General features: G+C 37.8%; 1 protein-coding gene across 1 annotated transcript in view; it reads left to right on the top strand.

Annotated features, from left to right (window-relative positions):
- The window catches only part of cpne5b (copine Vb), a 120,017-nt gene that overhangs the window by 8,533 nt on the left and 86,844 nt on the right, over positions 1 to 24,640 (top strand). Inside the window, exon 2 of the mRNA XM_017496467.3 lies at positions 22,497 to 22,537. Within this exon, the coding sequence (XP_017351956.1) occupies positions 22,497 to 22,537 (41 nt within the window). The remainder of the gene's footprint in view (positions 1 to 22,496; positions 22,538 to 24,640) is intronic.

Genomic DNA, 24,640 nt, shown 5'->3' with positions numbered 1-24,640 from the left:
TATAGCAGAAATTGTTTTGTGTCCCATTTTGATTGTTTGTCTCCGAAAGAAAGAAAGAAAGAACAGACTAAACAAAGAAAGAAAGAAACAAACAAAACCCCTTCTTCAACCAAAAACCCCCAAATGAAGTCACTGTAGAAAGAAAGAAAGAAATAAATGCAAATAAATAAATACAGTATTGAAGAGACTGTTTTGTGTCCCATTCTGATTGTCTGTCTCAGAAAGAAAGAAAGAAAGAAAGACAGAAAGAAAGACAGAAATACCCCCCCAAAAAAACCCCAAACAAAACAAAACAAAATCAGTATTGAAAGAAAGATAGAAACAAAAACAAACAATGACACCAAATATAGGAGAGATTGTTATTTTTCCCATTTTGAGTGGCTGTCTCAGAAAGAAAGAAAGAAAGAAAGAAAGAAAGAAAAACAAAAAAACATCTCCAACAAAAAACAACAACAAACACAATTTGTGTTCCACTCTGAATGGCTGTCTAAGGAAGAAAGAAAGAAAGGAAGAAAGGAAGGAGTATGGAATATGATGTTTATTTGGTCGCATCTGAAAATGAAAACTGGAAAGAGGTTTTGGAGCCATGAGTTTTTAACCAACAGAGTATTATGGGATGGCGCAGGTCATACTGAATTATGCATAACTCTGTATCGGTGTCTGAGGAACTCTGAAATAACCCGTCATGAGTCAGGTTCGCTAAGCCTCACTTTCAAAACTGATGCAATAACGATCTTTTTTTACACTAGGTTTTTTTTCTTTTCTTTTCCTTTCTCCACACCAGCACGGCGCTTGTGGAAAGTGGAAGCTGGTTTAATTTCCCATAGCTTCTCTGCAGTGACCTTCTGTTCTGGTCCTTCTAATGTTCGCTGGTGCTAGTTTTCACTTTCACCCTCAACAAATAAGCATTCGATCCACCTGACTGGACCTTTTTATTGGACTACACTGAACGTTCTAGAGGACCTGTAAATAATTTTAAATTTACTTTTCTCTCATTGTTGCCATGGCACCAAGGTCTGGGAATTTTCTTCCTATTGACTTGAAATAGACAAGCTTGCCTGTTGATTTTCTGGAGCACATGTGTCATTACGCTTTTTAACAGCTCTTGCTGTCACACAGTTGTAGAAATTTCTTCTCGTTTTTACATGTAATCAAAGAGTTTCCTATTCTCACGATCCACTTTACCTCCAGTTCCTTTGCTATTATCTGAATTCTCTCAAGTGGATATATATACTCATATAATCATCACTGACTCACAGACTAAAGATTGTGCTTGATAGGTTACGTGATCTTTATCGCACCCAGTCACAATTATGCAAATTCTAATGAGTAACACAGAGGAGAAGTTTAATGACTTGCCAAACTTTCTGCCCCGACAGATAACTGGCTTCTTTGAAGTTCAGCTCGATCTCTCGAGAGAAGTGATAGCGCTCCTTTCTTGCACCTGCTCCAGTTCTGCAGCACCAATTACTTTTTAATACGCTCCTAACATGCTGTCTGGATATGAGGCGCTAAAAGAGTCTCTTCCTCTGCTGGAGATCTGAGAGCAGATCTTTTTTTTTTTTTTTTCCCATGTCTGTTTCTTGAACACATTAAAACCATAAATTAATGGGGATTACACAGTGACCCAAAGCCTGATGAGGGACATGTCTTTGTTAAAGTGAACACTTAGGCTTATTTTCCTTAGGTCTAAATGTACTGTATAATTGTTTTTTTGTTTTGAATAAATTCATTAGTCATGCATCAAAATGAAAACTGGCTGAAACAAAAATTCAGGACATACTGGAGGATAATGATTATGAGTCTTTATTGGTCACATGTACATTACAGCACAGTGAAATTCTTTTTCCCACATAACCCAGCATGTTAAGAGATTGGGGTCAGAGTGTAGGGTCAGCCACGATACTGCACCCCTGGAGCAGGGAGGGTTAAGGGCCTTGCTCAAGGGCCCAACAGTGGCAGCTTAGCAGTGCTGGGCCTTGAACCCTGACCTTCTTGATCAGTAACCTGGAGCCTTAACCGTCAAGACACCACTGCCCTGTCAAGGCTCCACTACCCCAGGAAAAGGAAAACTAGAACACCCACTCCCCAAACGTGTGTTCATTATATTCAACTTAGATGGAGGCATGCAACAGAGTGGACGGCCAACCGAGGGGAAAAAGTCACTGAGCTGAAAGAAAGAGTGTGATGGAAGAATTGGATGTGTGGGGACCAGCGGCATGCTTCAGTGCCTCTGTCTGTCTCGCCACAGCCGAGAGTCAGGCACTTCACAAACATGGAGAGGCAGATTTGAGGGCAGGAGCAGTGAAGCGGTCACCTGGTCATGGACACAACCTCTCTCAGGACTTGTGTGTAGGCAACTCCAGGCTCACATAAGATAATGCTTTTTTTTTTCTCCAAAAGATCTGAGACTACGGATGGCTGGAATGAAATCTATTCAAAACTGATGCTTGAATGGACTCTGCTGAGGCAGAGCTAATTTATAAGCAGCCAAACTGGATCTTTTTAATCAGAGCTTGAATAATGCAGCATCAATGCTGCAGTGCTAGCGATCCGAGTTTGTGTTTGAAGTGTAGAAATTAAGAATTTGTCCAATTACTGTACCAGCCAAAACATTTTACATTTTACACCATAAGTGCGATTAAGCAGTGAGCCCAAGCTGCACTTGGGAGCCCCTTTTCCTTTAGACTGATTTTCCTAAGGTCGAAATGCAAAGTAGCCTTTTTTGTTTCGCTTAAATTTGTTAGCAATGCAGCAAAATGAAAACTGGTTGATGAAATGTTTTATAAATATTTACTACTACTACTACTACTACTACTACTACTACTAATAATAACAATAATAAGAAGAATTTGCCTCACACCTCCAGGGTTGGGGTTAGATTCCCTCCTCTGCCCTGTGTGCTTAGAGTTTGTATGTTCTCCCTGTGAGTTGGGGGTTTCCTCCGGGTACTCTGGTTTCCTCCACCAGTCCAAAGACATGCGTTCTAGGCTGACTGGCATCTCTAAATTGTCCATAGTGTGTGAATGGGTGTGTAAGTGTGTGTGTGATTGTTCCCTGTGATGGGTTGGCACCCCGTCCAGGGTGTTCCCTGCCTTGTTCCCCGAGTACCCCGGGATAGACGCCAGGCTTCCTGCGACCCCGTGTAGGATAAGCGCTACAGAGAATGGATGGAATAATAATAATGATAATAATAAACTTTTTGTTGCATAAATTGGAATAATAATAATAATAATTATTTTTTTAATTAAGGTAATATGTATATGTTGAAACACAACTGGGCTTGCAAATCATGTGGCAACATGGTACGTGAGTATTTTCAAAACACAGAAAGTCTCTGTATTCTCAGTATCCTAAAGAATTTAGGTAAAAACTTTCTGCATTTTGAAAATACCTTACTGCTTCACCACGTGAATTACATTATGTTTTTAGAGAAGACGAGAAGTTTTATGAGCTCTTTACATGTAATCATTTGTTGTGAAAAACACAAATATTTTACACATGAAGTGCACAAAGGTCAATATGTTAAAAAAAAGACGTAAGATATATTTATTCTATATCGATCTTATTCAAATAGTGTAGCGATAGAGGTTAAGTAGGTCAAAACACTGTATTTTGCTGCAGAACTTCTCATCCAGAGCAGTTGATTGAAAGTTTTATATGTTGCTATGCAACATATGCTTGAGCCAGCATGGTCATATTCAACATATAGAAGGTGCTGCAGATAAGTTGCATGCAAACCTTTTTTGTGAAACTGGGTTGAATTAAAAACATTATTATTCAAAAATCATTATCTTGGACACAAAACTGAGCTGACAGTAAATAAATTAACATAAAATGTGAAAGTTAAATGATCTGTAAGCTCGTTTTAATTTGTGGCATTTTTACTCTATAGAAAGTGTGATTTGTGACCGGAGGTTTTCTGTGGCCAGAATCTGTGTGAATCCCTGAAATTCATCATACACGTGAATCAATTTTGTTCTTTATGTCTGCCTTAAAAATAAACTTCAAGCATTAATCAGTTCAATTAACGAAGTGGTAGCTCAGCAGTTAAAATGTTGGACTTCTGGTCAGAAGGTCATGAGTTCAAATCCTAGCACTGCCAAGCTGCCACTGTTGGGCCCTTGAGCAAGGCCCTTAAACTGCAACTGCTCAGTTGTATAAAAATGAGATAATTGTAAGTCGCTCTGGATGAAGGCATCTGACAAATGCTGTAATGTAATGTAATCAAAGCCACCTTAATGCTTATTATATTGTATTTACTGTTAATTATTTAATGATTACAGTGAAACTAATGGGAAACAGGAATGTACGTCTGGCATGCCGATGGATCCTGGGATTTTAAGGGGTCAGGATTCAAGATTTGTTAGTACTTAAGAGTTTTAGGATGTATTGGTAATTTCTCAAACTATGCATTTCAGCAGTGTCTTATCTAAAGAAGACGTGCAGGTTTACCCCATGTTGAATCATTAATCATAGACCCATTGGAATGATTACATTGAAACAGATGCTAGTTGCCTTTTCAATTCAATTTTTTAGATCCTAGCACATGTAGGTGTCACTGAGCCACATGAGCCACTGGCTTGATTCGATTCATTACCTTTGGACAATCATTTCTTAAATGATGGATCTGATGCTTAGCTTGAGCTCCCGGACTACTGAGCTCATGTCCATGTAGAGGATTTGGATGCGAGTCATTTTCTCTCACTGCTTGTTCATGGTGATCAGCATATGTTCCAAGACCGCTATCGTCACGCAAGCTGTTGTTGCACTCCCTCAGCATGATGATAAATTAGTGCTATTAGGTGGTGCTGTATTAGAATAAAATTACATGCCAAAACAGGGCAATTTGACCACAGATTTGGAGTGAAAAATCCACTAAAAGCTTTTTACTCAGTACATGTTCAATTATAGTCGTTCTCATTCGTTGGCAGAGACCCTACCAGTGTGACAGTTTTCTCAGGTGCTTAGAGATCTGGTAGGAGGAAGTCTGTGAAAATAAAGATAAAACGTAGTCTTGTACCCTTCTATGGCTTTTATATTTGTGAAATGTTCCATCACGGCATTTAGATAGAAAAGTGATACAAAATGCTGTACAAGTTCACAGTGGAATATATATATGTGTGTATATATATATATATATATATATATATATATATATATATATATATATATATATATATATATATTCAGTGGCAGGGGATTTTAATTTTAATTTTAATTTCCAGAGGCTTATATGTCATCTTCGTGGTCTTCTGGATGCCTCTGACAAGTGACATGATTTTAGACAATGTATACCAATGCTGCTCAATTTAAGGTTTAAAAGGTTCAATGTTTGGATGTGGCATGCGGGTGCATCAAGATCAGGTGTTTGCAAGTTTTTTAACAATAATTTCCAGACAGCACCCCATGACATTTTTGACAGACCATTGTGTAGGGGGTGGAGGGGAGAGCAGGCAAGGCTGGCATCACAAATAGGAATAGCATTCAGAGTAATGGTGGATCTGGAGCATATCCTAAGATGGCAATACAAGCTGGATGGAACTGAAGCTCAAGATCGAACCAGGGACCCTGGAGCTATGAAGTGCAGTACTGTGCAAAAGTTTTATGCACACGTGAGGAAGTGCTGTAGAGCAAAAATAATAAAATGAAATGTTTCTGCATAAAAAAATGTAAAGAGCAGAAAAAAACTGTAGTAAATGAAACAAAGTCAATATTTGGTGTGACAAAAAAAAGTAGTCTCCGGAACAACTAGTGCAGTTTTATAAGGAAATGAGCTGTAAGTTTTATTGAGCATCTTGTCACGGGTCTTCTGGAGACTTTGACTGTCGCACTTGCTTCTTATTTTTGCAGCAAAACCCAGCAGGCTTTATTGTGTTTTTTGTCTGAAAAGTGTCTCTTACCACTTTTCATTTTCTCTTACCACATTTTTCTGTAACATTTCATTTTGTGCTGGAAAACTAATGTTTGGAAATCTAAAATAGTTTTTGTACTGACTTGATAATGTGTACGTCATAAAGTAAAAAATCTATAACAAAGTTTGTACTAAAAAAAGTAGGGTGCCTAAAATTTTTGCACAGTATTGTAACAGTGCTACCTGCTGTGCTATTGGGCTTTTTACAAGCTAAATGAACTCTAAAGTCTAGGTTTTAGGTTATCAAAAGGTAGTGAGTTCAAATCCCAGCACTGCCAAGCTTGCCAGCAGGACCTCTGAAATATAACTGTTTAGTTGTATGCTGTCTCAACTTTAAGTCGCTTTGGATAAAAGTGTCAGCCAAATGAGCATCCATTTGGATTGGTCCATGGCCCACTGGTTGGGAATTCCTTGTGTAGAACACAAAAAAATCATAAAGTGAAGGAGAGGAGACACTGATGGTTTGTGAAAGACTTAACAGCTGTAAACATTTGGCATGGGTGTGGTGTAGGAGGACAGCAGAGGAATCGTGAACCACCAGAAGCAGATGTGCAAAGTGAAAAATAAGGAAGCATGTATAACATGAAGGGTGTTTCCCATTTCTGAGTGAAGTGTCCTTTGGGTAAACTGTGCAGGCTGAAACAAAGCAAATCAGGAGACACGAGCAGGAGGTATGCCACATGGTTTGATGCACACCTCTTCACTGAAATGTCTGCATGCTGGGAATGTGCAAGGCTGTCTGCATCACTGTGTTTGTATTGCTAAGCTCTGGAAACCATGCCTTCATGCTTGCTCTATTTGGGGTCTTTCTCCCACATCTCCCATGTGTTTTGCTCTGCATGGACTTCCCCTCCGGGCAGCTGGCCGGTCTGAATAATTAAACAGATGGTGGGAAAAGCATCCTGTACTGAACTGAATCGATCCCGACCTCTGCCATGTTTCGGCTCCCTGCGTCAGACACGGATCGGGTGCTTTTATTAAAAGAGATAAAAACCAATTAGGGCCCACACCAGCATTGTCCAAAATGCACATGCCCCACATCGATCCCTGAGTCCCGAAGGAAAGGGATAAGTGTTAGAATGCGCATAGCTCAGATTGTAGGACAAGAACATCCTCGAGTCTACTCCTTGGGATCGTTGAGGATTTCAGGTTCCAAATGTAGAGGATTTCCAATAACTGAATCTATAGCAATCTATATGCAGAGAGGAGAATGATGTATTCTTGGATAAACAGATGGTTGGAGCAAGTCTTCAAATTCTCACAGGGATAGCCTATCGACTCAGATCTAATTGAAAAACGGGACTGTTTGCACTAATACAGGAGAAACTCGCAGGCACAACTGGATGGAAGATGGTCCTTGAAATTACAGTAAAAGCTGATGAAACATTCTCAGAGCCTGCTTACACAAAAGAAGATTCCCCTGGTAGACTTTGCATTGCAAATACCTTTACATTTCACAGCATATTGATAGTTTAAATTGTTAAGGAATTTCAGTGCAGCTGTAATACATAGCTGAGTAAAATAAGAAATAAATAAATAGAACCTGTGGAGGAGGTTTCTAATGCGATTGCACTAACTCCCCAGGTATTTCTAATAAACAGTTTATAGCAACTGTTATTATAGGAGATCTGTTTCTAATATGAGTTTTTTGCCAGTAGCTATAACACCAAATCAACCGAAAGTGTTTAACCAGCACTGACACTAAGCCTGCAGAGGAAAAATAAGTCTATTGTAATCAACCATGTAATGGTTGCCAGTGTTGTCTCTATCCGGTAGAGCACATAAAAACATCATTCATCACTCAAAAGAATACACAAATATCTCTCTCTTTGTAATGTAAAGTGCTAAGTATTGCTTTACAAGTTCTATTGAAATAAATGTAGTTCATTTGATTTATTGTGTCTTACGCTGTTCAGTAAGACAACACGTCAAGGCTTTATTAGCTTCCTGGATGTGTAGGTACACACAGGCTACATGTGTTATGATCATTGGCGCAGCAAATCAGTTTTCCTACGTATGGAATGCTCCAGATTAACGCTGTCAATGCAGACATCACCAGCGTCACTATTAATTGCCATGATGTAATATTCGTTCTTTATTTATAACACCTCTCACTTGAGTTCAGGGCTACATTATACCCAGCACTTTCAGTTTTCATTAAAGTGATGGATCAGTGCTTTTTTTCCCCCCTGAGTATTGCATAAATCACAGTCTGATGAATTTGCTGCGTTGGTTTTGATGCATCAGCGGTTGTTTACACCTGCAGATTGGTTTCAGGCTTCTTCAAATGAACCGTTGCACTCTTTCTCTCATTGATATGCATGTTATTTTAGTGTTAAATCCCTTCACATGCCGAGAAGAGGTTAGATGAGAAGGGAACACACGTCAGCTGATAGCATCAGGTTACGTGGCGAATTTCAGGCCAGTGGAATGTTTGATATATTGTGGATGACAGGGACATCCTAAGGCTGGGTACTGAGCTGGGAGAAATATATGAAAACTTTGGCTGTGGATGTGATATTTCAATGTAAAGAGCTGTTCATATTTAATGCATGAGCAAAAAGCAAGATAAAAAAAAAAAAGACCCAACCCTTTTTTTTTTTTTTTACTGGCGGTTTGTGTTCCACTCCTGATAATTTAACTTTGTAATTTGTATAACACTGGTGTAATGCAAATTGTTTTGCTCAGTTGATATTATCATGGTCAGATATGCACACGTTTGCACTGACGTGGGTGGAATGACGCAACAGAGGATCTGACACTCGAATCCGCCCACGTAGAGGGATTTAAAAAAAAAAACCTGTTCTGGTCTATAATTGCGTTAACATTACTGCTGCAAGAGAGCCTTTCTTAGCACAGACTCAAAGACAAAACATGATTTTCTAGACATTTAAGCAAAAAGTTCTGTGCTATTTCTTACAACCTACTATTTATGTCACTGCACGTCAACATAAATATTCCTTTCAGCCAGTCACTAATGCTTTATAATGGATTGAATTATTTTATCCATTATTTTAGCCACATAGCTGCTAAATGTGAATACGTGTGACGTCTCAAAACACACAGAACATCATGTAATTAACAGCCTCAGTAAAATGTCTAATGATAGTAATTAGATAATAAGCCTGGACAAATTTATATCCTAAAGGCTCTCTCACACTCACATTTGTGGGAAGTTGTGTCAGCCATTTCAGTTATGAAAATTGAGCCTGAAAATGTCACCTGTACATGCTAGATTTTTGTTTTTTTTAATGAATGAGAGCAGTTAATTTGATTAGATATTACTCAACCATGGCTCTTAATGCATGTCTTCTAACTAAATCCCTTTTTATAATTTTCTTTACCACCTGTACCACAAAATTAGTGAAAATATAAAACTCTGTTCCTTGCCTAAGCTGGGAACTCCAGGATGAATCCATTTTCTAATATCACAGCCTGTTAATAATTAAAAAGCCTTTAAGAAAAAAAAAAAAATCTTAATATTAAATGTATTAACTTGTCAATCCCTGACATTGCCACACAATGTAGAACAAATATAAGGCTAACCAGCGAATTAACTTTTGCTAATCATTTTCGGTTGGCATTCACGGACAATAAATGAGTTAACGTACATTTCAATAAAAACCGTACGACAATATAAGCCTTTTATTTATATGTATTTATATTACAGTTTTACACAATTTATCTTCAAAATGAACAGACTGTGATGCATTGTGGAATGCAGTGCACTTTTAATATGGGTCTAGCGTCATAATTTGCACTAGGGATAAAAATGAGAACAAATATATTATTCGGAATAAACAGATAGTGTGTTCTTAATGGATGGTGCATTCCTTCACAGGTAAGGTTCGATGACAACCTTTACAGACCACATTTCAACAACTCCCTCAGTGGTAGAATGAACTTCCAACCTCAATCCGGACCACAGAGTCTGTCACCATCTTCAAGAAACAGCTAAAGACCCTCCTCTTCCGTCAACACATAACTAACCCGTAACTTGCCCCTCCTCCAGTTATATTAAAATAAATAAATAAATAAATATAATTGTGCACTTACACCGGCTCTTACACCTCTACTCTGCGCACTCTGCTTCTCTAGAACTCAATTATAAATCTTGTATGGTAGCACTACTTGTATTGTTCGCCGCTTGATTTATCGCTTTGCTCATGTTTCCTCGTTTGTAAGTCGCTTCGGATAAAAGCGTCTGCTAAATGACCAAATGTAAATGAAAATATTCAAGGTAATCAGGTTGAAATCAGTTGTGTGTTGGGGCTGGGATCCCATGGGCTGCATTTCCAACAGCCTGGTCAGGATCGTGGAGGTTTAAAATGTTTATATTTTGGGAAGTAGAACTAACAACATTTGTAGGAAAATATTGAGCAGGTACAAACAAAAATCATAACTGTGCAAACAGAATAAAAAAAAAAACACAAAAAAAACAACAGTCCCTTGCACAGCTCTAGTTGAGACCAATTATTAACTTGAGTGATGTAGCTGAAGCTGAGGAATACTGACAGTGCTGGCATTTCTACCTACTACATTTGGGTTTGAATCCGAATACAGGTACGGTATACATATACTGTATTTGGAGCACTAAACAGATACAGACAGTATTTGTGATAGTATTGTGTTACACCCCTACGCTGCACCAGTATCATACAGGCATCTGTGTGTGAACAATATTACACCCAGGTGCAAGAGTGTGACACATGGTTATCTGTGTGTTAAACCATTTTTACAGTGGTGCAGGAATACTAGAGCAGAGAGAGAGAGAGAATTGAATGAGCTTGCCAGAATGAATCAACTAGAAAGAGTGAAATGTAAAAGATGTACAGACATAATGAGGGAAGAGCGAGAGAAAAGGAGCTGCTAATGAGCAGAAAAATGAAGGGGTTAGAGTTAGCGCCCCATGACCCTTAAACCACAGAGTAGTAGGTAGTCATTACTCTGAAGGCTTTATCATTAACCGTACTCTGTCTTTTCCCCCCTTCACAATCCATTAACTTGTGTTCCTATGCAGAGCTCCATCTTTCTGCCATCACTCTCTCCACAATCTCCTGCGCATCCAAGCGACAGTACCACCGCCAAGGTACTTATCTCCACTGACACCAGAATTAGAATAGTAATGGAGCTTCCGGACTCACTGTGCTGCCCCGGAGGTGTTGTGTTCTGTGTGTGCGTGTGTGTGTGTGTGTGTGTGTGACTGTGTGGAGTTGTTGTGGATGGAGGCTGAGCAGTGCTGGAATAGTGAGAAATGACACTGCTTGTCTCCCGGGGTAGAGTCCCACGCTTAAACTTGTCGATGCTCTCTCCAGGCACGCATATGTTTGTGTGTATATTTGCTCTTCGTTAAAAAGCTTTGCACTGCTGTGGGACATGGAGGGACTCGGTAGGAGACGTGTCCACATTTAAAGAGGCTCAAGGGTCATTTTAGTAATATTATTAACGTCTGAGCAAAGATTACATGTGCCGTTAGCCGAGCAGTGACTGTCTACAAGGGATTAAAAGTCAATCGCCGCTGATCCGCCCACACAGTGTCAGGCATGTCAGTGGTGATGCAGAAATATTGGCCTGCAAACAGATGACCTCGAGGTAGAAGCATTAGTCTCTGGGGATGATTTTAATTAACGATGGATCAATTTAGTTTGTCTCTGTGAGAGTCCTGGAATGCAAAATAAGACTAGCAGTCAAACACAACGTCGCAAAATTAAAAGGTCTGCATGGTCACAATCAGGAACATGACCAGGATCAAAATTTTAGTGAGGCCCACGTAGTTAATATACCATAATTTTAAGTAAGGGATAATCCAGGGCTAGGTGTGCATTACACAATTTTATACCACAGCGTTCTTGATTCTGATTGGCTGACAGACATTCTGAGGTGTGCAAAAATTTTTCTGTAAAGGCACAACTAAAGTAGTTCCAGTCAGGTTTTGACCGCATAACAGTTCCATATCACTTCGCCAAGTGAACTGAAATAGCGGAAATGTCTGCCTACTGTCCACTACAGCATAATGCACACCCCGAGGTGGTAATGCCGTTACACCTCGGGTGCACATTATTTTTCTAATAATTCAACGGCCTGTCATCAATTATTACTTGCATATTTTCCAGAAATATGCAAGTAATAATTGATGACAGGCCGTTGAATTATTAGAAAAATAATGTGCACCCGAGGTGTAACGGCATTACCACCTCGGGGTGTGCATTATGTTTCAATAATTCAACGGCCCATTGTAAAGTAATAGTTACATAATGCACAACGTGGAAGCAAAGAAATATAATGTAATGCACACCTAGCCGTTGATTATCCCCCTTATACCATGGTCGCTTAACCAAGTTAAAGCTGTCATTGATCTTTGAAAGGGAAAAAAATGGTTAATTTTCATTAGTTATTTATTCATTAGCTAGAATTCTACTTGTTCTACATCATACACAGAGATAAAGTAGTGCACTAATATTACATTTAATAAATAGTTTTGAGAGAAAGAGAGAGAGAGATTGTGCTTGTGTGAATTACCTGCCGTGTCTCTATTAAAAATGAAACTGTGAGTTTAACTTCTGTATGTAACTGTATGTTACTATGGTTACAGTTGTTTATAGCAGCCATTAATTTAGAACGGTGATTAAACTGACTGGACTATCTGTGAATTCACCGGTTTGAACGCACATCTTCCAGCCAATTGGAATCGAGTACTCAGACAGACCATGGTATAATTCTTATATAAACTGCTCTGACCTGAGTTATACTGCCTAATATTATTTGCGTTAAATATTTGGGTTTACAATTCCCTCTCTATTCTCCCTCCTTCCCTCCCCCTCTCCTGTTCTCTCTTTTTCTCTGCATTCAAAAGTGCACACTTTCATGCTATAAGTTAGCGTTACTGCGATTAGCAAAATGACTGCCTAGCAAATTTTTCAAACCCATGCTATGGGGTCCAAATTTCTCAGACTGCATAGATGTATTTTTTTTTAATTTTTTTTTTCATTTTTATCTGAAACTAAAAACTTTAAAACTAGAAGCTTTAAAATGTTGAAAATTTTAAAAACAAAGAAACAATATGTTCAGTGTATTTATTGAATATTCAATACTGTGCACTATTTCTCCGTTGCTATTTAAATGTAATCGAATGTGTAAGGTGGATCTGATCATGAGGTGGAAAGGTCAGTTCAAGTGCATGCTATCATTAAAGCAAAAGAGGGATATAGAAATACTAAGAAATTGATATAAATATTTATAAGATTCTACATTTCATACCTAATGTATTACATTAGGAAAGAATACAAAATAGGAACGTTTTCACTAGTGGTGTCAGACATTTGGACTCCACTGAATGTTGTTGCTTAAACTCAAACATTTATATCATATTATATATATCAGATTATAATATATGCATTGCATCACTCTTAACAAGAAGTTAAAGTCTGGAATCTCAATGTAATGGGTGGTTATGTCTATGGGCAATATCTATCTACAATACCAAGGACAGTTACGGGCATGGTCACAATCAACGGCACACTGAGTAGCATCTGGAACAAGTTATTTGCATATTAGATGTGATTTTGTATAATTGTGTGTAATCATAAGCACATTACAAATAGATCTCTCAAGACTGTTAGGGAAAAAATGCACTTGATAGAAAGCTTGTAAATGGGTAAAAGTTAAGGCAAATGGTGCAATGGAACCATCCTTACAACTTTATTTGTATGAAATACAATGAAATCGCTCTCACTCATTAACCATCCTATGAATTTTGCATGAGCTTATGTTGGTGGAGTCAAAAACCCGTGGAAACTAAGCCGCAAAACCAAATGTGTGTCACGGAGACAGCACAAAGCTTTCTCTGCATCATTTTTTAAAATTCTGACAGTCAGTATCATTCACACACACACACACACACACACACACACACACACACACACACACACACACGAGCATAAACACAAACAGCTAAAAGGACGTGTGGGGACATCAGTTTAATTAAAACAGCAGCAGGCTCTGGCCTCTTCCACTCAGACATGCCAAAATACTGAGACAATAAATGGATCTGTTAAAAAAACAAAAACAAAAACAAAAACCCAAAACAAAACACCAAACAGTCTAGCCAGCCAGAGGTAAAGGACAATGCAGATGTAGCTTTGCAGATGTTCTGGTATTTTTTGTCAGAAACAAGAGCACTGTGCATGATGGAGGGGTAAATTAAGAGAAATCATTGAAATCAATAGTGTAAATATGTAATGAAATGAGGACAAAGTCATGCAGCTGTTGTCCAGATTGAAACAGTGTGAGGCGTCCACGTCAACACAGGACTCATCTAACAGCGTCCCCCAGGGTCTCCTCTGCAGACTGTCACATTAATACATCGCACATTTCTACTTCCAGTTGGCTCATTTTGACTTAGGGTCTTTTTGCCCACAGCAATTTCCATAGCTGATAGCCTCATCCAAGCGTAGACAGATGAGTAAATAATTCAGAACTGTACAACAAAAGCTTTATTTTTGCACCATTTCTCCTCTGATGAACATGGTTTCATTACAGGAGCTAAACTGGAGTTTAAGGTATAAATACTTGCTACTACTGTGGTACCCCAAGGGTATCTCTTTTGTACCTTGTATAATTATTTGTAAAAGAACATTATTAAGAGAAATAATTAGCCGAACATCTGATGGTATATTTGCATTGTACCCTGGAGAACAAACGTGTACCATGACATGCCTTTCAACATTACGTCCGTTTTTTTGCAAGGCCAACTTAGGAAAAAAAATGGTTTATTGAACAGTTGATGCTTCATCATTTCCCTTGTCTTTCTTTGCAGTTTGTTCAAATGTCAGAACCGCGCACACACACACACACACACACACACACACACACACACACACACAAACACAAGTGATAGCTGTCACATCAGGGCATTGATTCATGTAGGGCCGGGTGCTGTGTTTCAGAGGTCAGAGTCAAGTGAGTCAATAACAGAGATTTTGAAGGCAGAGAACAAGAGAACAGAGAACAATTCCATATTTGATGGAAGAAACTTTTACAGTCAAGAAGCTCTTCAGTGTCTCTTGTCTAAAGGACGGAATAGAACATGTACTACTTTTACTCCTTATCACTGCCTTTTTTTCTTTTACGTTTTCTCCCAATTTGATCATTCACCAATTCCCACCCACTAGCTAGCTGTCCTCTGTCATACACCAGAGAGTGAAGACCTGCGCGACATGTGAAACCAGCCGCATGCTATTTTAAAGCTTCTTCTCATGTCACAAGACAGCTGAACACACTCAGAGGAGTGCTAACTGCCCTCTTCCACATACAGATGATTGGCTAGTGTCGTTTGGATTGACAGGGGAGAGAGTAATGTCATCCTTCTCACCTAACTATGTGACTCTTGGATTCCCCTTGGTCTCGGACAGCTGTGTCATCATTGGGCGAATATTTTTTTTGTCGTGCCACTCTGTAGATGTATTGTTTCTGTGACCTGAGCAGTGAATTAATGAACATAAATCATTGAAATATTGAAATCAACAATGGAGGAAAAGGGTGGACATGCAATGAGATGAATACAAAGTCCTGGCAGGGTGAAACAGCATGAGCTGTCCGCACTAACAGAGAACTCATCTACCACCTTCCGCTCATGGCTTCCTCTCTGGACTTACACCATTCACAATAAATATATCTCACAAAGCCATCTTTTATGATTCTTGCTCATCTAACATCCCCCTCCCCCCTCCTTTCAATCTCACAAGACTGTTCTGTGAGTATAAAGTACCAGATGCAGCAGAGGTTTGTCCCTATACATACAACATTTATTTTTTTTAATGATGCAAGGAGGATTAAAAATACTGTCATAAAAACAGCAGCTAATCTTCTTGGGTATGTCTGCATTCTCCCATTTTCACACTAACAGTGGATATAATGAGCAATAATGAACCATTGAACATCACCAGCAATTATTACCTTAAAAAAAAAAAAGAAATGTAAATGTAGTGAAATGGTGTATAAGTAAAAATAATATCAGCATAAATAAAATAATAGGGATTGTAACTATGGTAAATGGATATAAAATATAAATATTTAATTACTTTTACTGTATGAAAGTGAATTGCTGAACTGGTTTATTTATTCTTGTGGGTTTTATTTATTTTTGACAATACATTTTGTACTATTACTAATACTGTTTTATATAATAAGTGTTGAATAAGTGTTGAAGACATTCTCATGAAGAAAGTAATTTTCTATGTACTAAGAAGATTTATTTTTATGATATTGCGACCTATCATTCATTATTTAGTGTATATTTAGATTTTTACCCATGCTTCACAAAAATATTATCTAATGTGCCTTTATATCACTAGCAATAGGGTTATTAATTCATTAATTATAATATTCATAAAATCTCTGTTTATAAAATCATCTTGTCAGTACTGAAAATCTATTACAGTGATGAAAGAGGTAAATTCTTTAAGTCCTATATTTACTCTAAACCTGGCTTTCTAGGTAAAATCTTCGATATCATAATCTTTCTGGACTTGGACCTACAGTATTTATAAGTATTGTGTTCAAATTGGGTTGTGTTTACTATCTTTATGTAAATATTTCATGAACAGGCCACTCATGTGGTATTCACCATTGTGTCAAAATTTGAATGCTCTGGAAAACTGTACGTATTCTGATAGCTCCAATTTGTGATACAACATTGATGTTTCTCAAAAAGGGGATCCCATGGAACATAGCTAGTAGTTTGTGCTAAGTGTAATTAAAAATGAATAATTCATTTTAGTCACATGGAGTAATTCCTACATTCTCCCCATGCTTTGGGGGTTTCCTCCGGGTACTCCAGATTCCTCCCCCAGTCCAAAGACGTGCTCTGTAGGCTGATTGGCATTTCGAAATTGTATATAGTGTGAATGTGTTTGTGATTGTGCCCTATGAGGGGTTCGCACCCCGTCCAGGGTGTCCCCCACTTTGTGCCCCAAGTTCCCTGGGATAGACTCCAGGCTCCCCATGACCCTGTGTAGGATAAGCGGTATGGAAAATGGATGAATGGATGGAGTAATTTCTGGTTAATAATAATACAAGCATAACTGAAGAAATTGTTAATATTGTAAATAAAGTCTCATTTACACTGTCACTCTGACTTTATATTGTTTGTATAAAAGACTTATGCTAGCTAGCTACATTATTAATATTACATTATATTTGCCAGTGGTAGACTTGATTGCGGTGTGTAACACAGGGTTTGAGCTATTTGGATTTTGAGTTTTGGAGTTTGAGTCAATGCCAAACTAACCAATACCATTAAATTTCCTTCTTGCAAGTAAACAATTTCAGACCAGCCGTTAATCATCTGTCTGCTGACCTCCGTGCCATTTGGATCAAGGGCACTGGCTTTCTAATCGGGCCATGGCAGCGTTTCTAAGTCTGGATTTTAGCAGCGTGTAACTGAAGCTGGAGGAAGAGCAGCAGCAGCAGGAGCCGGGCTTTCCCTCCAGGAATATTATATTTATCCCAAGCTCCAGTTCCAATTGAAATCCTTAATGGCTGTAATTAAGACTCCTGGAGCACTATCCTCATGGATTTCCTAATGCTCCAGTTGCTACCCTCTAAAAGCCAGTAGCAGGTCCTCATCAGAAGACAAGACACCTTGATTTTCAATACTTTTCCGTTGGCGTGTATTCAACAAAGATATACCCGGCTCCGAATGGGTTTTAATGGCCGAACTTGTTGGCATGACAATGGTCGCATAATGTATGATGGGAAGATTATTTTTCAATGGTGGCACTAAAAATTTGCCACCTTTGTGTTGTTGGAACTTTAGCATCACACTCACAGAGTGAGTGCTGTCACATCAGAGCATTTATTCCTGATTAACTGCTTTTTCCCCCTGCATTACCTAATTCATTTTACGAAGCATTAGCATTAACATGATAGATTGTGCTGACTGAAAACATTCATCCACATTACCTGCCCATTTACAAGCAACTGCATTCTGTGTTTACTCAATAATTATGCATAGAGTCCAAAGATTTTATTTGCACCACAAGCAACAGCGCACAGCACCAAATGTGACTTGAATCTTTGTCTATTGAAGAATGAATGAATAACTGAAATTAATCTCACCAAGCAAAGTGTTTAACACATGAGTGTAATCTTCAGCACCTGGTTGCTAATGTTCTCAGTTGGCTGCTGATGTATACTTGGAATGTATCTGAACACAAATACATTATCCAGAATGAACAGATAATGTGTTCTAAATGGATACAAATACAGATACATTTATGAGGCACACTTCCTGACTGTGGGATGAACAAAGACTAGGTTCATTAACATGAATGTGCAACACTGCATGATGCATTTACAGCTTTCATTGACTGCTTGGTCAAGATCATGGTGGTGTTTATTTAGGCTATTCTTTTGTTTATAATTTGGGAAATAACCAATTGAATTTGTTAGAAATCATCACGGGCAGATAAGAAACATAAAATAATAACTGTACAAGCAGGATTAATAAGTCAGTCTTGTGCACATCACTAGTTGAGACCAATTCTGAAGTGATGTAGCTGAGGTTGATTCATACACTATGCTGACAGTACTGGCATCTCTACTTCAGGGTTTTTCCCCATGAGTTCAAGTGTTTCCAGGGGTTATATACAAAGTGGTAGGGAGCCTATTTAGATAGATTTATATAGAAGGGTATTTAGAGGTCTAAACAGGTACAGATCATGTCATTTTTTTAACCCCCATGATGCACACATAAAATTTTTTACATTCTTATTACTATAAGTACTATTCAAAAGTTCGAAGGTAATGTACAAACTGTGTTTGAGCTTCAGCAATCCAAGAAATTAGTATTTTTGCAAATTAACTCGCATTAAACATCGAGAATGATCCTTCTAGCCTTCTAGCAGATTGATCATCTGTAAAATGGTAGAAACCCAAGCGTTCATTAGTAAAATATTAGATCTAAATGCCAAATTTAGAGTCATACATACTGGTTTCATCATACTTGACTGTTCTGTGAGGGAACACCAGTGAAGACTGATGATATCAGAGATTTCATGCTTTCAAGGTGTTGCTTGAAAAAGCTAGAGAAAGAGTGTGATTCAGTTAGTTTCAGAGATGCTTCAAATGGTGATTTTTTTTGTATGTGTGAGAGAATAGCAAGATTCTAGATAAATCTGCTGCAGTTTTCTACAGGATGACCCCTGTCACCACCATTCCCTGCAATCTTTATGTCTCGGGCCAACGTCATAATTATTGCCATGGGAATAAAAATGTATCATTAGAGAAAGCAGGGTAAGTTGTGTGCCATAAGGCTTTGAGGGAAGATGGTACAGGAAAGACAAACAGGTAGATGAGCACATGTAATCACAGGTTCTTTGTTATTGATACCCAATGTCTATGTTTTCTTCTGATGATTTGCTATTCAGCCTGGGATTGTGAGTGGGTGAGCGACTATAATAGATATGTCACCTCTGATTTAGATGTTGGAATGTCCTGACAGTTTTGTAGCTCAGGGCAATACAGAACTCTAAAGTTCACTCATGCACTCAAGTAGGAGCAAAAATCCTGGGCTGAAAATCAATATTGGGGGTTCAGGGTTTATTGCAGTGAGTCACCTAGATCAAACTCTTTCCATTCCTGAATCTGCCCTACAGTATATAAAACACTGAACTTGGCTTCCTGTATACTGGAAACTTTCAGAAGGATTTTTTTAATCTCTATAATGTGACCTTTTACTCATTATTCGGTAATTCTGTTGTGAGATTCTAAAATAACTAGTGTCTAATATGCCTTTATCAGATATTATACTGCATCTTTGCAGTAGGATTATTAAAAATAGTCATAAAATACCCAGTTTTAAGTCATTGTTTCAGTACTAACAAATTATTACACCTACATCAGGAAGTTCAATATACTGTATACACTGAAATTGGCTTTCTAGGTAAGCTCCTTTAAGGAATTTGTTGAAAACGTTTCTATTAGGGATGTAACCTACAATGAATGTATTATTCAGAATGAACAGATAATTTGTTCTATACAAATACAAATACAGATATTTAGAGTTAGAGTTAGAATCTCAATGATGCCACAATCATCAGTGGCCGGGAGTCCAAGAGAGCAAAATTGGCTGTGCTCTTGGCATACGTTCTCTCTCCTATAAATCACAGGAAACATCCTATAGGCCACAGGAAACATGTGATAGCCTACACCCTCCCTGGTTGGTAGCTGTCATGAGACAGTGGAGAGATGTCTGATGGGTGACTTAATTAAGGAGAAAACTGAGGAAAATCATTATCTGGCAGTGGTTATCTGGCTCAGCTGTTAAGGCTCTGGGTTACTAATCAGAAGGTCAGGGATTCAAGCCCCAGCACTGTCAAGCTTCCATTTTTGGGCCCTTGAGCAACGCCTTTAACCCTCTGGGCAGTGGTAACTCAGTGGTTAAGACGTTGGACAACTGATTGGAGGGTCATGAGTTCAAATCCCAGCACTACCAAGCTGCCACTGCTGGGCCATTGTGCAAGACTGCTCAATTGTATAAATGAGATAAATGTAAGTTGCTCTGGATAAGGGCGTCTGCCAAATGCCATAAATGGAAATGGGAAAAAAACCACCAGTAAAATTCACATCTCTACCTGAGACCTTGAGGGATGTAGCTGAGTTTGAGGAAACAGAATTCAGAGCCAGAATTTGTGTCATTACATTATACTACTAGTATATATACTACTTTGTGTACAAATTGGTTGTGTTTACCATCTTCATTAGAAGATTCATGTGGAATCTTCTAATACGCTTTCTCATAGCTCCAATTTGTGGCACAGTTTTTATTTTTCTCAGAATAGTTTTGCAGCCCATAGTTATTAGTTGATGCTCAGTGTAATTACAGAATAATTTCATCCACATGGAGTCATTTCTTAGTAGCGACATGTCTAAGGAAATTGTTATTATTCCTGATTGTTTTGGCTCATTTCCACAGTCATTTTGCCTTTACATTCAGTAGGTTTACATGGACAACAATAATCTGATATTAACCGAATTAAGACAATACTCTGATTAAGAAACCAGCATGTATACAGCAATTAGTGATGACCTTAATCTGACTGAAATCATACTCGAAGTAAACACAAATCCAATTAAGACATGTGGAGTATTCCTGTTTAAGTTGCATTATCAAAGTGTATTACAGACATGTACACACCTTGATCACACTATTAACGTCATGTGGGAGTTTTCACTGCATTTTGCGACAGGACACGTACACACACGGCAGTGCTCAACCATTTGATGGCAAACAAGAGAGCACGGCTGTGTCTCAAACCGCGTACTTACCTACTGTATAGTAGGTGAGATACATGTATTTCAGCTACTATATAGACGGTAAGTACGTGGTTTCGGATGCAGCCCACGGCTTCAAACAGTCGTCAATAATTACATTACTGCTGTCCATGTAAATGTAGTCATTGTCTGTGTAAAAGATTTAACTTCTATATATTAGCTAGCCAAATAGTTAGCCTTAATTATTAGATATTCTCTGCTTTCTGTCCATATTTGCCAGTTGCTTGGCAACAGTGTTCTTCCAATTTTTGACCACTTGCGCAGTGAGTGTGTTGTTAACGTTATCATTGTACAGCAGTATTATAAGAATTATTGATTGTATTAGCAAACCATTGATGAATATTTTTGTTTGTCTTTTGTTTTGCCATATCCTGCAGGTGAGATAGAATTATAAGGTTTTTTGTGGATTATTCTACTTTTAAGATATTTAATGTTTCAAGATGTTTTTTAATTTTTATTTTTAAAATGACATTGTCATAAGGTCATTGCAAGGTCACAAAATATTGTTTGATACACAATAACATACTTTGCGTTCTGGATAAAAACTGTAATAATGTATCTTTATTGCATCTCTTTTATGAATTAAAGCGATTTTTTTTTGTCATATGAACTGGACCTTCAAATACAAAGACATAATTTCCCCAGTCAGATTCATAGATTTATAAAATGGATATAACGGTTTTCATTTTTTTTGTCTAGTATTGATAAGCTTTTACAATATGAAAATTTTGTCTACATGATCATCTTTCTGTAACTTCAGCATTTATATTCATAATGGCAGAATAATATTACTGACAAAATTGACTGTGTTGCTTGAACAATATTGTTTTATAAATGGACTCATATTTCTGCTCTGGTGTGTAATAATTTACACTTTCTTCACAAACTTATTAAAGCAATCTTATACACTCTTACACACGTCTATATTTGCTGTCAAAGTGCAAGTTACTTGATAATCGACTGCCTGATGGCTTCATAACACTAATGCATTATAGAGACTTTATATATATTATAATACCTTATATTCCTGTAACTGTACCAGTTTGTTATTCGCATCACATTAGAAACTGCCCAACTGTTCAAATGTGCAAAGTTTTCCGACACTTAATCACTATCTGCCGAGCACTGCAATAAAGCTGTTTTTTGTCAACAGACTCAATTCAATAATCCCTCAAATGTCAAATACAAGCAAAGGCTCATATTTCTTGTCATATTATAACAATGTTTTCTTTTTATTTCCTCCCTCCAGAAATCTTCTAGACAAAGACACATTCTCCAAATCAGACCCAAGTGAGTGCTGCTTTGTGCAGTTTTTTTTTTTTTTTTGCACATTTATGGAGGCCTCCATTTATGACATTTGGACTTGTATATATTGCTCACAATGTGCTGTAATGTCACATTTAGATGCTAGTGATTTCACAGTTTTTAGACACATTATTCTTAAAGTCATGGCTTATTACTCAGTTATTTATCTTAAAGCACGGTGCTTATAGTGCACTATACAGAGCCGCTGAGGCAGCATGGTGGTTATTATTTAATAAGGTATGGCCATAGATTAATATTGAAGCCAGGTGTTAATATTTTGAGGCTAATTATTTTGTGGGAATGGACAAAAAAATTGGTTAAATGGGCTAATGATATATCTATGTTGCAATGCCAGTCCAGTGTGTTTTTATGTGTCATCTCCATGATTAGGCCAGAGTGGGCTAATTCAATTGGCTTATAGTATCTGTATTTAACTCATTTAACAATACAATAGTTGTCATGATTTAAGTACTTAAGTACTTTGGCTTAATATGTTAATTTGTAGCCACACATGATTAGAAGTAGCCAGCGTGTCACCTCAGCAGTTCTGAAGAAATTAATAGTAAATATGCAGTTACCAGACTGATATTGGCACCCTTGGAAAATATGAGCAAAGAAGGCTGTGAAAAAATTGTCTTGATTGTTTTTGATATTTTGTTTAAAAAAATCACAAAAATACTCTGCTGTCATGGATATCAAACAATTGCAAACACAACACAGGTCTATAAAAAAAATTATTTGTTAAATATAGGTGTGCACCAATTATTGGCACCACTGTGAATTCATGTGAGAAAATATATATTAGAAATATATTCCTATTGATATTTAAAAAAAAAAATTGTACACCTGGGTGATTAGGAACAGGAAATTGTTCAACCATGACTTTCTCTTTCACAGGGGTATAAATATGAGTTAACACATAGGCCAATTTCCCTTAGTCATTCACAACAATGGGTAAGAGCAAGGAATAAAGCTGTGATGTGCGGCAAAAGGTTGTTGAGCTTCACACACTGGGAAGTGTCTATAAGAAAATAGCACAAGCCTTGAAAATGCCCATTTCCACCATCAGGGAAATAATTAAGAAGTTCCAGTCAACTGGAAATGTTATGAATCAACCTGGAATTGGACGTGTGTCTGTATTGTCTCAGCGCACTGTGAAGAGGATGGTTCTAGTGGCCAAAAAATCTCAAAAGATCACAGGTGGAGAATTGCAGAAGTTAGTTGCATCTTGGGGTCAGAAAGTCTCCAAAACTACAATCCGAGGTCACCTACATCACCACAAGTTGTTTGGAAGGGTTTCAAGAAAAAAGCCTCTACTCTCATCCAAAAACAAACTCAAGCATCTTCAGTTTGCCAGACACTACTGGAACATCAAATGGGATCGGGTTCTATGGTCAGATGAAACCAAATAGAGTTTTTGGTAATGAACACCAGAGGTGGTTTTGTCACACACAGAGAGACAGCCATATGTAAAAGTACCTCATGCCCACGCTTAAATATGGTGGTGGCTCTTTAATGTTTTTGGGATGTTTTTCTGCATATATATATATATATATATATATATATATATATATATGTGATCATTCTGCATTCAACTGCCAACTTGATTTAGTTCTCATTTCGGTGTAATTGCAAGGAAAATAAGTGGAAAAATAAAAAATAAGGAAAAGTGAAAATGCTATAAAAAATTATTTTTAATATGGTGAACATGTTGTTTATCTTCCAATAAGCATTTGAGTCCTATTTAATAGTTTACGATTTGGTATGTCTGATATTACAATGATTCTGCCAGATTATACAGCTTATAATTAGTATACATTGTTACTTTTTTACCCAACTATGAGAAACCTAAACTATGAGGAACTTAAAACCGAAGAGGCTCTTTGAAGATGGAGGAGCTCAGGGAGAGACTCGGCACTCACCAGCCTGTCAGCATCTGATATTACGCCACACAGATGCTTCAGAAGTGTGTGTGTGTGTGTGTGTATATGAGAGAGAGAGAGAGAGAGAGAGAGAGAGAGAGAGACTTTTTGAAGTTTACTGACAAGACACAGCTGATGTGAAATTAGAGAAGTGTGTACAGATGTT

Source organism: Ictalurus punctatus, chromosome 21 (assembly GCF_001660625.3).
Source record: "Ictalurus punctatus breed USDA103 chromosome 21, Coco_2.0, whole genome shotgun sequence".
NCBI lineage: Eukaryota > Metazoa > Chordata > Actinopteri > Siluriformes > Ictaluridae > Ictalurus > Ictalurus punctatus.
Note: the sequence above shows the minus strand (reverse complement) of the source record. Positions and strands in the feature narration are given on the sequence as shown.